The sequence below is a fragment of the Lepisma saccharinum genome, chromosome 1 (assembly GCF_977018435.1).
Source record: "Lepisma saccharinum chromosome 1, izLepSacc3.1, whole genome shotgun sequence".
NCBI lineage: Eukaryota > Metazoa > Arthropoda > Insecta > Zygentoma > Lepismatidae > Lepisma > Lepisma saccharinum.
In genome coordinates, this window is record NC_139229.1 from 27,089,899 (window position 1) to 27,103,012 (window position 13,114).

Below are 13,114 nucleotides of genomic sequence, written 5' to 3' on the forward strand. Positions count from 1 at the left end.
GAAGGTACTTTATTGTTAAATTAAAATCGGGAATGCTCTTTATTCAAGAGAAGAATAAATTGGTGAAAGTGTACAAGCAAGTTATCATGAATTTTTACGTAAATATTTCACATGAGAACTACGACAATATTTCTTTCGGGCTCCTTAGTCTTAAGCACTGTGTGTTACGTCCCTGATTTGACGTATTCATTCAAATTATAATGTTTAACTAGAATTTAAAGCCAGATAAAAACAGAACGTTATATTTTTCTACCCAGAGAAATTAGTCAATTCCGTCTTTTTTCTGACTTCTATTTTTATTTTTATTTTGACATTTATCGTATCAACTCCATGACACGTGAGGCCCCTTCAGGCGCGAGGCCTCGGGAGGTCGCCCACTTCACCCACCCCTTGCTACGCCACTGTGCGCAGGTGTCATAGTGTAGATGTTTAAAACTCTTGTACCAATTGAAAAAAAGACTAACATTTCAGTATAGGACATTTTCGTACGACTGGACAGAAGAGTTCATTCTAATGTTGGACGAACAGTGTTTACGCTATTGAATTGTTGTAAATATTTAATTTGCAAGCATATGTATATACAGCAAAGTTTTAGTTTAAGAAGAGCGTGAATTTTGTTTAGATTTGGTTTTCATTTATTTATTAAGTAAATATGAGTTCCATTTATACATTAAGCTATGATATACCGGGTGTCCCAGAAGTCTTTCCCTGATTACAAACTTTATTCATATCCGCTATATGCAAGGTAGAGATGTGAAAGTGGTGCCAAAATGTTGGAAAACTAACCAAGTTTTTTTTGTTGCAGGTTTGAGTAACGTGGCTGTAGTGTAACAGTGTCGGTGCCCAGAAAACCGGAAATGTTCACAAATCAGGAAAAAGCTCAGGATGTCCTCTGGTTATACGAAACCCGGTCACCAATAACACTGCAGAGGAACTTTCAAATGTACAGAATTCTTTTGTCTAGAATATCTGCCATCAATAAAATGGAATTTATCTTCATTCCCAAATCCTGTCAAGTCCAAGAAACATTGTATGGAAAGATGCCACCCGATGTCAAGAGCATTAATTCCGGATTCCTTGGCACCGACACTGCTACACTACAGCCACATTACTGAAACCTGCAACAAATAAACTTGGTTAGTTTTCCAACATTTTGGCACCACTTTCACATCTCTACATTGCATATAGCGGATATGAATAATGTTTGTAATCAGGGAAAGACTTCTGGGACACCCGGTATAATTACGTCTAAAATTACACTATAGTGAAATCACCCTAACTCCCGGCGCGAGACCCGCCATTATGGCAGTCACCCTCTGTTGCCGCGTTTACCTACGAAGGAACTCGCAGTCAAACAGCCAATTAGACCCACCGCTTGGGCTAGAACCGACAACATTACAATCCCTCCTCCCCGAAGCAGCCAGCAGGAAATCAGTATGTTGTCAAAATAACCGTTCTGCGCTGTAATTGCACACCGGTTGGTACTCCGTCCCAACTGTAAACGCAGGGCCATGAAATTAGGCGGGTAGCAGAAGATCGCGCTGTTGCCACGTCGGAGCACAACCCCGTGTGTTCGGAAGTTTAAGAGGATGAAAGATCTCGTTGTAGAGTTGGTCTTTGTAATCCATGTGATACAAACTGACAGAATTTCCTCAAAAGGCCAGGGCTGACACAAAAGTGCCCCGGAGAGAGGTCGGTCTGTCGCTGGAACTAGGCAACGCAGCCCGGTTGACGTTGCACACAGCGCGGGGGAACCAGCGTCTTTTGTCCCGCCCTCGCTTTGCTTTTCCCATATGTGGCACCAGTGCAATTCTGCCCAGCCGCCTATTTCCATGCGTTTAGTGGGGTTTTCAGTGGGTCCGGACACACACTGTACACGACCCTGTTTCGTACCCATCCATACAATAAAACATAAAGATGAAATAAGATTTCTCTTTCCCAAGCTAAACTTTCATCCAGTCTTTTGCACACACCCCCCCTCCCCTAATCAGAGGGTCTGCGAACGCCTATGCATTTCATAAACTTGTACGTACAAATGCGAAAATAGTACTTTTGAATCTGTAAACTGTTACACAGAAAGAAATATTTGAATTTACAAAACAGTTTGGTTAATCGTTTTGGTATGCACTTTAAGTTATACTTTTTAGATCAAAATATACCAGATGGTTATATATATATATATTTTAACCTCATTTCAATTAACTCATTATACTTCAGCCGGCCTCCGTGGCGGAGTGGTTAGCACAGTGCGATACAACTCCAGGGGTCTCTGGTTCAAATCCCGGCCTGAGCAGCGATGTTCTTTGTGAGTGCCACTTCATCACATTACCACTCATCCTCATCTTCGCGACTAGCCAAAAAGGGGCAGAAAAGCCAACTAAAATAAACCAAATCAATCAATCCTTTTAATTTCATAATTTTTGTTTTATATTTACAATGTGCTTCTACTTCTGGCAAGTTGGTTGTTCGTGTCACTCAAATAAAACATTTTTCTTCATAAGTGATTAATTTGTGAACACGTCTCCCAAGCCCGGATTTGTGAATATGTGCGCGCACGTGTGTGTTTGTGTAGGTCAGGGGCCAAACAGCATGTTAAAGCTCCCTTATGCAGTTCCAGCTCCAGCTTTTATATCAGAATATGTCGGATGGTTAGATATTTCCATATTTCAAATATCTCATTTTTTCCCATTTTCAAGCCTAAGGGATGTAGCCCCCGGAACCGTCCGTGCTATATATTTATATATGCGTGCCTGACTACATCGATATAATGTTCAACATTTTGTAAACCATTTCCTAACATGCTACTCCACTTAAGATTTAGTTGTTTTTTTTAATAAATCCATAGACATTTGTCGTGCACGGCAGGAAAAGAACTATTCTCATATCTTATCCCAGAGCAGATAAATTTATCTCAAAAATATTTTCTGCATGATAGAGAGGAGATTGAAGAGGAACTCAAATGATTGACAAGTTTGGGGGCTGATTACGGACAGGTTCCGTGACGAAACTTAACAACAAATTGTGAAATCCAGGGAAAAATTGATTCCAGGACAAGAATTTTGTAAAAGTCTTGACTTCCTAACGAACTTCACTTTTACTCAACACTTTCATACTATTTTTGTATCCCGACAACCAACATCTTTTGCATTCGGCAATTCCCACATATGGAGAAAAAAAAATCTGGCTCAGTTACATCGCACAAGAAACGCGAACATAATAAATGTAAACGCCTTACCAGCATAGGCGCGCGCACGGAGGTGACAGGGGTACCTGAGCGCCCCCTTAAAGTGTCCTAAAAATTATAAAAATTACCATTAAAATAATGAAAATAATATCCATGTTTAAAGAAGTAAGTTATTGAGATGCCATTTGGGGGGGGCACTTTTGCCCCCGCACTATGCTAAATCTTATCTACCCAGGAAAAGTAAACTGTCCTTGCCTAGTTTTGGCACCCTGTCCCCAGATTTGAAACCCAATCTACGCCACTGTCCAAAACTATGTGATATTGTTTACTATAATAATGAGTAATTACGCAATAAAATATGTTTTTCACTATATAAATTGAGCAATGTATTAACTATTAAGTGACCAGGTACAATATTATACTTTATGAAGTAATGCGCATTAGTAAACCTGGAAAAACTGAACCTACAGATTTATGAGAAGGGTTCAGGTGACATTAATTGTAGAGATATAGTCTTGTGTTACATTTCTTAGAGTTGGTTATTCTGTATCAATATATTGGTTTTCGTTTGTTTACTCTCATTATTCTAATGATATAAATATTGTCACAATGCAAGGACAAACCTTTTCTAAAGTGTTTACGAATACTGAGAGACTATAATGGTAAAATTTTATATTCATATATCGAATAGTTTCTGTGAAAAAGGAACATTAAGTTACGACAATTAGGCTCACATTGTCCAGATAATAAATTGAAATTTCCCCAAATAAATTAGTCAACGAGCACCTAAGTATGTTGTCTTGGGGGCTTGTTTTTAACCCTCTGAAAAATAATCTGAAGCATCCCATCACTAATTCGTTGCCTTTTCTATTTCAGCTGACCGGTATAGTGATAATAACTCTAGGATGCACAATCCACGCGTTCTACTACCACTTCGAGGAGTTCCTCACGGAAAAATTCTACTCGCCACCCATCCTGCTCATCGCAGTCGGCATTATTCTGTTCCTCGTGGCTTTCTTCGGATGCTGCGCTGCGATGAAGGAAAGTACCTGTATGGTGATGACGGTGAGTATGCTAATCGCTCTTTTCTCTTCCTCTTCTCTCTCCTCCATTTATTTTTATCTTCCTTTAATCTTTCTGATTTCTTTTCTTATCTCTCTCTCTCTCTCTCTCTCTCTCTCTCTCTCTCTCTCTTTACCTTCCGCTCTTCCTTTCAGTCTCTGGCTCTATTCACAAAACACACACATACGTATATAATATATTCATATCTCTTCTACATTTCTTCCTTTCTTTTCCTTTCCTTATTTATGTCTTCATCTTCTGTACCTTTTTATTTCTCATCCTTTCTATCTGTCTTTGTCTTTCTCGTCCATCCTTTCTCTGCCTTTTTCCTTTTCATCCTTTCTCTCTGTCTCTCTTTCATTCTCATCCTTTCTATCCCTGACTCTCTTTCTTTCCCACCCTTTCTATCTCTGTCTTTATCTTTCTCATTCATCCTTTCTCTGCCTTTTTCCTTCTCATCCTTTCTCTCTTTCTTTTTCTGTCTCTCTTTCTTTCTCATTCTTTCTATCCCTGTCTCTCTTACTTTCCCACCCTTTCTATCTCTGTTTTTATCTTTCTCATCCATCCTTTCTCTGCCTTTTTCCTTTCTCATCCTTTCTCTCTGTCTCTCTTTCATTGTCATCCTTTCTATCTCTGTCTCTCTTTCTTTCCCATTCTTTGTATCTCTGTTTTTATCTTTCTCATACATCCTTTCTCTGCCTTTTTCTTTCTCATCCTTTCTATCTTTATTTTTCATCCTTTCTATCTCTGTCTCTCTTTCTTTCCCATCCTTTCTGTCTTTAACTTTCTCATCCATCCTTTCTCTGTCCTTTTTCTTTCTCATCCTCTCTCTCTCTGTCTCTCTTTCTCATCCTTTCTCTCTGTCCAGGCCCGTAGCCAGGCAGGGGCCAGGGGGGGCTGAGCCCCCTTGACCCCCCCACCAGGCATTGCGGTCAGCCCCCTTGACATTAAGTAAAACTATTTTGTACAATTTATTTGCAGTGAAGAGTGAAAATGTAGAGAGCAGATATTATTTGCTCTCAACTTTGGTGAAGGATAAATTCACAGAGCATGAACAGCAGCGGCAAGTATTTAGAAGATTCTCTTCTGTAGACTTTAGATAATGGTAGTGTCTGCGGCCACGTTCTTTTTCTGCTGGAACCTCAAAAGAGATTCGTGTGGCAGCAAACTCGGTCTTTGTTTTATCGTGATTTCATCATGCTATGTATGAAATTACGTCTATAACACATACTGTGAAGTTGTAGCGATTACTTTCACATAAATGTTTTAAGATTAGGTCCCTTAGCATTCTTCTAATAATAAACCTAAATGCTCTCGTAGTTAGGTTAGGTTCCATTAGCATTAAAATAATATCGCTAAATGCTTTCTAAATAAAAAGGTTCTAAATTACCTGTACATTCATTCCCACTAATCATGACCTTGCATTCTTCTCGTGGGCCTCCCTGATGGCGCAGTGGTAGCGTCGTTGCCTTGAAAGCAAGGGGTCCCGGGTTCGATACCCGGTGGAGGCGCAAGTGGTTTGGATCCCACTTTAAACTGTAGGTCCAGTCCCGATTAACCATACTGTGCATAAAGTGGACTTAAAACACCAAATCAACTCAACTCAACAACATTTTTCTCGTCTTCATCTGTTCTTAAGACTTGTAACATGCTTTTAGCAGACGAATTACGTGTCAGGAGCAAATTTGACGCTTATTGTTACTGCTGACACGTGCGTGGCAGCAGACTCGGCCTTAGATAATTCCTTCATAGCGAAACTTATTTATCTGTACCTTCGCTGCCTCTGTTGCGACCTCCTGTTTGTACAGACGTCATCATGAAAATTCCCTCCGAATCTACGTCAAAGGTTAACAGCTCCCAAGTTTTGGGAATGAAGGGCTGTTTCATTGCTTCAGCCGGAGGTGGAATGTACTGTAGGTACTATGATTGTATTGTCCATATTTTCATTGCATGATATAAATACGTGTCTGTATTATCAAAAGTAGTATGGAGTGTGTAGTAAGGGACGATTTCAGTAGCATTCAATAAACACTTCAAGTAATATTTTAAAAGATATTGAAAAATGTGGTATTTGTATATTTCTAAAATTTATGCAACTTAATGACCACCCCCAACACACACACAATTTGCCTTCATTTAATAATGTTAAACTTTGGAAAAATGGACTTGGTTTACAACCCCCCCCCCCTGATAACTTTTGAGCCCCTCCTGGAGATCAATTCTAGCTACGGGCCTGTCTCTGTCTCTCTTCTCATCCTTTCTATCTCTGTCTCTCTTTCTTTCTCATCCTTTCTCGTCTCCTTATTTATGAATTATGTTAATTACGGTATGTACACGTGTATCTACGTTCTCTTGTCACTGCTTCCTCCACATATTTTTCTCATTCTCTTTCTATTTCACTCTCTCCTTCCCCTCTCTCTCTATATATTTTGTCTTCCTTTCTCCTTCTTTATCTTCGCCTCTGCTCTCCTAATCCCCTCCCTCGTACAGCCCTGCACAAACCTTTACTAAACTCCTACAATCAGTCTAGAAACCAGCCAATTTTCAACTTTTTCCCGGTCTCTAATCACTACATGCAGTTACCTAGTGCACCAATAGATGTCACAGGTAGTATAAGCTTTATTTGACATCTTTCGGTGAAAGGAAGCACTACATCGTCCTTGTCGATCAGTGAAACATCACAGGCAAGTCAGTTTCTCACCAAAAAGGGCACCCTGTTATGACCAGGCACGCACCCACGTCAGGGCAATCGCCCCTCCCAACTGGCAGGCTTTTGGATAAATTATTATGCCTAATATTTTCTTTGAAGACTGAAATGTCATGTTAGGTCTTCTATCACCAAGTTTAACAGGTTCGATAATATTTTTAAAAAAGTTTACGTCCACTTCATGCTCAAGACAGTCTATTCGGAACCATGGACGTCCGGAAGAGGCAAGGTGGGCCACGGCCCTCCTGCAAAATTAAAATCAACCAAAAATTACATATTTCACACATACAATTCCATTTCAGCCAAACAAATATGTATTAAATTATTGCATGAATGTGATAACTTCAAATTGACTCAATGTTTTAGAGGGAATAACACCAGTATGGTGGTAAATGTACTTTGTTTGCCCCCCCTGGAAAAAATACCTTACTTCCCCTCCTTGGAAAAATCCTGAGGACGTCCATGTTCGGATCTAAACCTACAGTTTACATTTGGATCCGAACCACTGTGCAATATACGTCAAAAGTGGGATTGAACCCTGAGACTCCTTGAGAGAATAGATTTTTGTTATCTTTGTTCATTCATTTTGTTCTTCATGTCTGATCCATCCGTTTACCGTGGCAATGGGAGGAATTATGATAACAACATACAATAATAACTATTTTCTGTCCTGGCCTTATTTTCGCAAAACAATACTTTGATCTCCGGAATATGGGAATCAGCCTCGTTAGATTAGAGTTGATTCTTCTGAGACAAGGTACACTACTGAATTTCGACCCTTCCAACTGTAATTTCTGGATCCGACACTGGTTAGGACATATTGCATTTACCCCTTCCATCGTGCCTCTAATTTTTTGGAAAGATGAAAAGTACTCCTCTAAATATTTTGATCAGAATTGTACCCCTCAAGCAATTTGACAAACTCCTTCGTCGTATTCATTTTTATTAAAATTTTAGTGCACATTTTGTCAATTTTGATGTTATGTTAATGTTATTTTTTCTTTGCAGTATTCAGTTTTCTTGAGTGTAATCCTGATACTAGGAGTAGCTGCAGGAATTGCAGGCTACGCGCTGCAGGAAGAGCTACAGAGCATCCTGAGGGAGAACATGCTCGGAAGTATGGGCATGTATAAATACGACAAGAACATCCGGGAGGATTGGGATGCGATACAGTCAGAAGTGAGTTTCTTAGAGTTTCCAGTATAGCTTTGATTTATTGGTTTCATTTAACTTCACGGGGTGTAAGGGATGACCTGGTCAGGCACTCAAAAATCAACCTCACGGGGTGATGGAATAACTGCGAAAGAGATTAATCGCGAAACGGACTTTTGCACATAAATAATTTACTACTAAATATGCAGAATACAAAGATTTTGTTGTACTCTTATGCAGACGATACTAGCGCAATTATAAAGGAAAATGACGTGAACGAGTTCATTGAAAGAAACAATGGAAAAAATGAAATCTTGGTTTAACTGTAAAAAATTACTACTGAATGAACAAATTACTGCTCTTGCACACTAAACAAAACAGTAAAAATAAAGATGTAGTAAAGAATAGCGATCTTCCAATAATATTAGTTAACGAAACAAAATTTTTAAGAGTAACTATAAATGAAAATCTAAATTGGTCAAACCACGTAAAAATATTTGTTAAATACTTACTAGATTTCAAAATATTTGCACTGAGGATATAAAAACAAACTCTTAATACAAATTCACTAATTCAGGTATATTATGCAATGTTTCATTCACTAATGTATTATGTAATATAATTGGGGGGAACTCAGCTGGAAGTTTAGAAGCATTTAGAAAACAAAAGCAAGCCATTAGTATTATAGCAGGAATAAAGCCTAGGGAATCGTGCAAAACGTTGTTTAAGAAATACAAAATATTAACCCTCCCTCCCTTCACTGTACATGAAATGGCATTTTATGCGAGAAAAAATATTACGCCACGAAGCTCAACAGAACATGCATATAACACCCGAAATATACAGCTTCTAAAGCCATATTTCACCAGGCTAACATTAGTTCAAGAAGGACCCAAACAGATCTCAGTTGAAATATTCAACCATTTACCAAATTATATCAATATGACAAGTTTTAAAAACAAATTTAAAAAAACTATTAGTTAATAAGGAATATTATAGCGTTAGTGAATATCTAAATTGTAAATTATAGAAATCTTGTAATTTTATTTTATATTTGAACTGTACTAAACCATCCAAATACAATGTATATGGTTTATATGAAGTAATAAATAAATAAATAAACAATCGCGAAACATAACACAGGATTAAACGTGAGAGGAACAAGAGCTATGCGGAACAAGCGCGAAAGGTTTAAACGCGAAACGGATGGCATATTTCATGGCATTTCCCAAGGATAGAATCGGTCCTATTTCCGTAGCATTTTTCGTAGCATAACCAATCGGAAGCGACCTCTAGGTCACGAGTGCAGCTATAATGGCGGCCGAGTGAGATGTAAACAATCTATCACTTCAGACTTTTAAAAGCCGATAACTACTCAACGGTGAGGGATAACCTTTCCTATGAAACGGTACTAGGTAGAAATCAATGGCACTGCTTAAATACATACTTTATAACGTATACAGTACACGTACGAATTAATATCTTAGTTGTTTCAATTGTGAACACCGTGCACTCACCATACATGGTGTAACTAGACGTGCATGTCGTGCTGTATTATACATTATAATCGCAAAAGCTAGCCGAAAAGTTACATGAAATGCTTCCGTGTATAGTACTGTCTGCTATAAGATTTTTGGAAGCATTTACAAAGATTTATGCTAGCAAAAATGTTAAAGGAAATTCTTCCATCTAAAGCGGGCTTAAAAGAATCGGCTGGCTGGTAAATAGATTGCAACCGATACTTTCCGATACCGATACATTGGTAAAGGTTCAGCCCTATAATAATTCTCTTTCTTCATTACAGCTGCAGTGTTGTGGTGTGGACTCCGTTGAGGACTGGTACAAGCACGGATTCAGTCGTTCAGAGCTACCCACCAGTTGCTGCAGCGGGGATTACCAATTCTGTAATTCTCTCGATCGTTACAAGAACGGCTGCGTATATGCTTTCGAGGATGTGATAAGGCACAGCGCCGTAACGTTGGGAGGGATTGCATTGGCAGTAGCTCTTATACAGGTACGTCAGGATAGGCGCATCCAAGAAGGGTTATTGGGGGCAGCTTTCCCTCTTTGGACTTGGCCAACCTTAGTGGTTAGTACACTGGTCGCATTTCCAGCTGGCCGCTGGGAAACAACGAATCAGGATCTTCGGTTGACATCGGACATTTTCGTGTCACAAGGGACGAAACAAATGAGCATCAGTTGGATACAAAGCATGTTGCCAAACGTACTGTAAAAGAGGGAGAGTCGATCAGCACCGTTATTGGATAAAAAGTTGTACAGTACTACACAAAGAACGGAAAATTAATACAAAAAACCCTCGAGCACTGTGCAAACAAGATAATAAAAACATCTGACAAAATTAGACGTACGCTTGGCAACGTTTCAATGGGAGAGCAATGGTACCCCTACAGCTTTTACTTCGAAACTGAGGTTGTTGACACCCATCGAGCCACACATGCCAGAAGACCATTGGTGGACGAATGGAGCTATGTAGGTGAGCCACCAGTTGGACCTGCGATCAGTATACATCGCGCTACGACGCAAAGGGTTCCGGGTTCAAATCCAAACCCTGGTCATGGGTGCTCTTCATCAATTTCATCATATCATTTCTCATTTTTGCCATTGAAAATTGTACTGGAGAAAATAGGTTGATTGAATTCAGTTATTTTACGCCGATTTCTTCCACTTTTAGTTAATCGCTACGATGAGAATGAGAGATGATATGATGAAGGGACGCTCACAAAGAACACCCATGACTAGGACTAGAATCTAACCCGGGACTAATGCATGTGCTAACCACTCCGACACACAGTTCGGCATCTGAAGATAATACGCATAATCATTTCGCTCTTATTTCTATTCAAACTGTACAACAATTATATTTTATTCAGCACTGGAATCTTTCTCCCCTTAAAAATTTGTCAGTCAAAATATATCAATTTACACTTGCGGGGAGTTCTTGAAACTAAATATTTAAGAAAATAGTGGTATTTATTTTATTTTTCGTCGCATTTCTGCCACATTTTGGCTAATCGTGGCGATGAGGATGAGTGATGACTTGATAAAATTGATGAAGGGACATTCACGAAGAACACTCATGCCCACACCGGGATTAGAACACGGGAACTTCGGTGGTGAGATTGAAAGGAAGCAGAAGATGTAGAAAATGGTATACAGGGTGTACATACAGATTGTTACACTTTGTAATTTAATGTTAGGAATTTTAATATAATCCTTACTGTTATCAGACACTTCGACAGGTATTAAGTACAAATAACATAGAATTGGACTTGGGAATTTAAGTCATAGGTAATTGTGAGCATTTTTACTAACCAGGACCAGGAAGACATTTTGGTCTCAAACAGCTTTTTCAAGTTCTGATCAAATAATGACGAAGACTGACGTAACAATGACATGATAATCTTACATGGTATGATTAAACAACAAAATTAAGGCCTACATATAATGTAATAAATAATCAAAATAATATCAATGAACACTAACCTTCTTTGGTCCTACTCAAGTTTTCATTAGTTGACATAAATAGTTCTCGCTTGTTTCCTGGAATATAAACAAAAAACAAGTTTTCTTAATGATGTTATAATGTGTAAATCTATTCAATGAACATTCTGCAAAATTCATAATAAATCTCATTAAAAGTTGTTTATTTCTCCCCTGAAACAATAATATGTTTTGTCAACTAAGTAGATAATATAGGCTGTTGGCTTTTACAACTACTAAATACTAGATTGCTGCGATAGAAGATACGTTTTATTGGTCTCTGCACGCGCGCAATCTATTCACATCTCGCGAACTAAAGAAAAACAGAGACGAGGAAGTTGGTTGTTATGAAAGATCTGTTATCAGTATAAACTAGGAGCAAGTGTGATTTGAGGTCAATTTATGCAGAGATGGGCTAATCGAGACTTGTCACGTAACAATTTGAAGTGGGATTAGAACCAATATTTGCTTCCACTTCTTTATTTTTCTATGTGACGCATTTGTCTTTCACAAAGCTGAAAATGCAGAAGTCATGGGGTATAAGGCCTGTGATCTTTAAGACCCAGCCGCTTTTTCTGCACCTGTGAAAGTCCCCATTTTCTTTAACGCTATACCAGCGCCACAATGGCCGTGTTTACAGAAGTCTTGAGCATGAAAACAAAACTTGAAGATTTTCTCATTGTTGTACAGTGTCTCTCAAAAGTTTTAGGACAACGACATTTTAAACTAGGCAACCCAATTTACACAAGCCGTTGGTGGGTTGCGTGCAGAGTTAGGCTCAATTTCAGGGTTGCCACATGCACAATAGATATTTATAAAATACCCGAAAGAAATATAAACAAGTATTATTGTATAAAATTATTAAAAATATCACTATTATATCGCAAATGACAAAATTCTTTCTGAAAGAAAAAAATAGGTTTTCTAGTATTTCATCGCTGATGAGTCTACAGTAAGGAAAAGAGGTGAGAGGAAACGATAGGTTACAAAAGAGAGGAGAAAGAGAAAGCGAAAGGTGAAGAGGAAAAGTAGAGGAGAGAAGAATGATAGGATAGACGAGGAGAGGAGATGTAGTGAGGAGAATGGAAAAAGATTCGAGGAGAGATGAGGAAAAAAGAACAAAGAAGAGAAAAGAGGAGGAAAACGAGAGGAGAGGAGAGGAGAGGAGAAGATAGGAGAGGAGGAGACGAGAAGACGGAAGTGGAGGGTAGAGTAAAGGAGAGAAAAAGAGAAGAACGAAAAAAGAGAGAATAGTGCAGTGGAGTGGGAAATCTAAGACAGGAAAGGAGATAAGAGGAGTGGAGAAGAGTGGGATGGAGAAAAGTAGGGAAGGCGATATGAGATAAAAAGCAGAACGGAAAGAGGGGAGAGAAGAAGGAGAAGGAACTGGAGAGAAGAGGTAGTTGCAGAAAATATCGTCTGAGCGTCAAGAATGGATGCATTGGTCAAATTATCGACATGAAACATTCAATAACATTTTGAAATGTACTGGAGAATATATTAGATCG

At 38.7% G+C, this 13,114-nt stretch overlaps 1 protein-coding gene and 1 non-coding gene across 3 annotated transcripts in view; both read left to right on the plus strand.

The window, feature by feature from the left end:
• LOC145993978 (CD63 antigen-like) overlaps positions 1–13,114 on the plus strand; it is a 28,089-nt gene that overhangs the window by 12,954 nt on the left and 2,021 nt on the right. For both annotated transcript variants that reach the window (XM_083130014.1, XM_083130005.1), the window contains exons 2-4: positions 4,061–4,249; positions 7,962–8,132; positions 9,910–10,119. In XM_083130014.1, the coding sequence (XP_082986140.1) occupies positions 4,061–4,249; positions 7,962–8,132; positions 9,910–10,119 (570 nt within the window). The remainder of the gene's footprint in view (positions 1–4,060; positions 4,250–7,961; positions 8,133–9,909; positions 10,120–13,114) is intronic.
• Positions 5,683–5,757, plus strand: TRNAS-UGA (transfer RNA serine (anticodon UGA)). The gene has a single exon. It is a non-coding gene; the product is annotated as a tRNA-Ser (tRNA).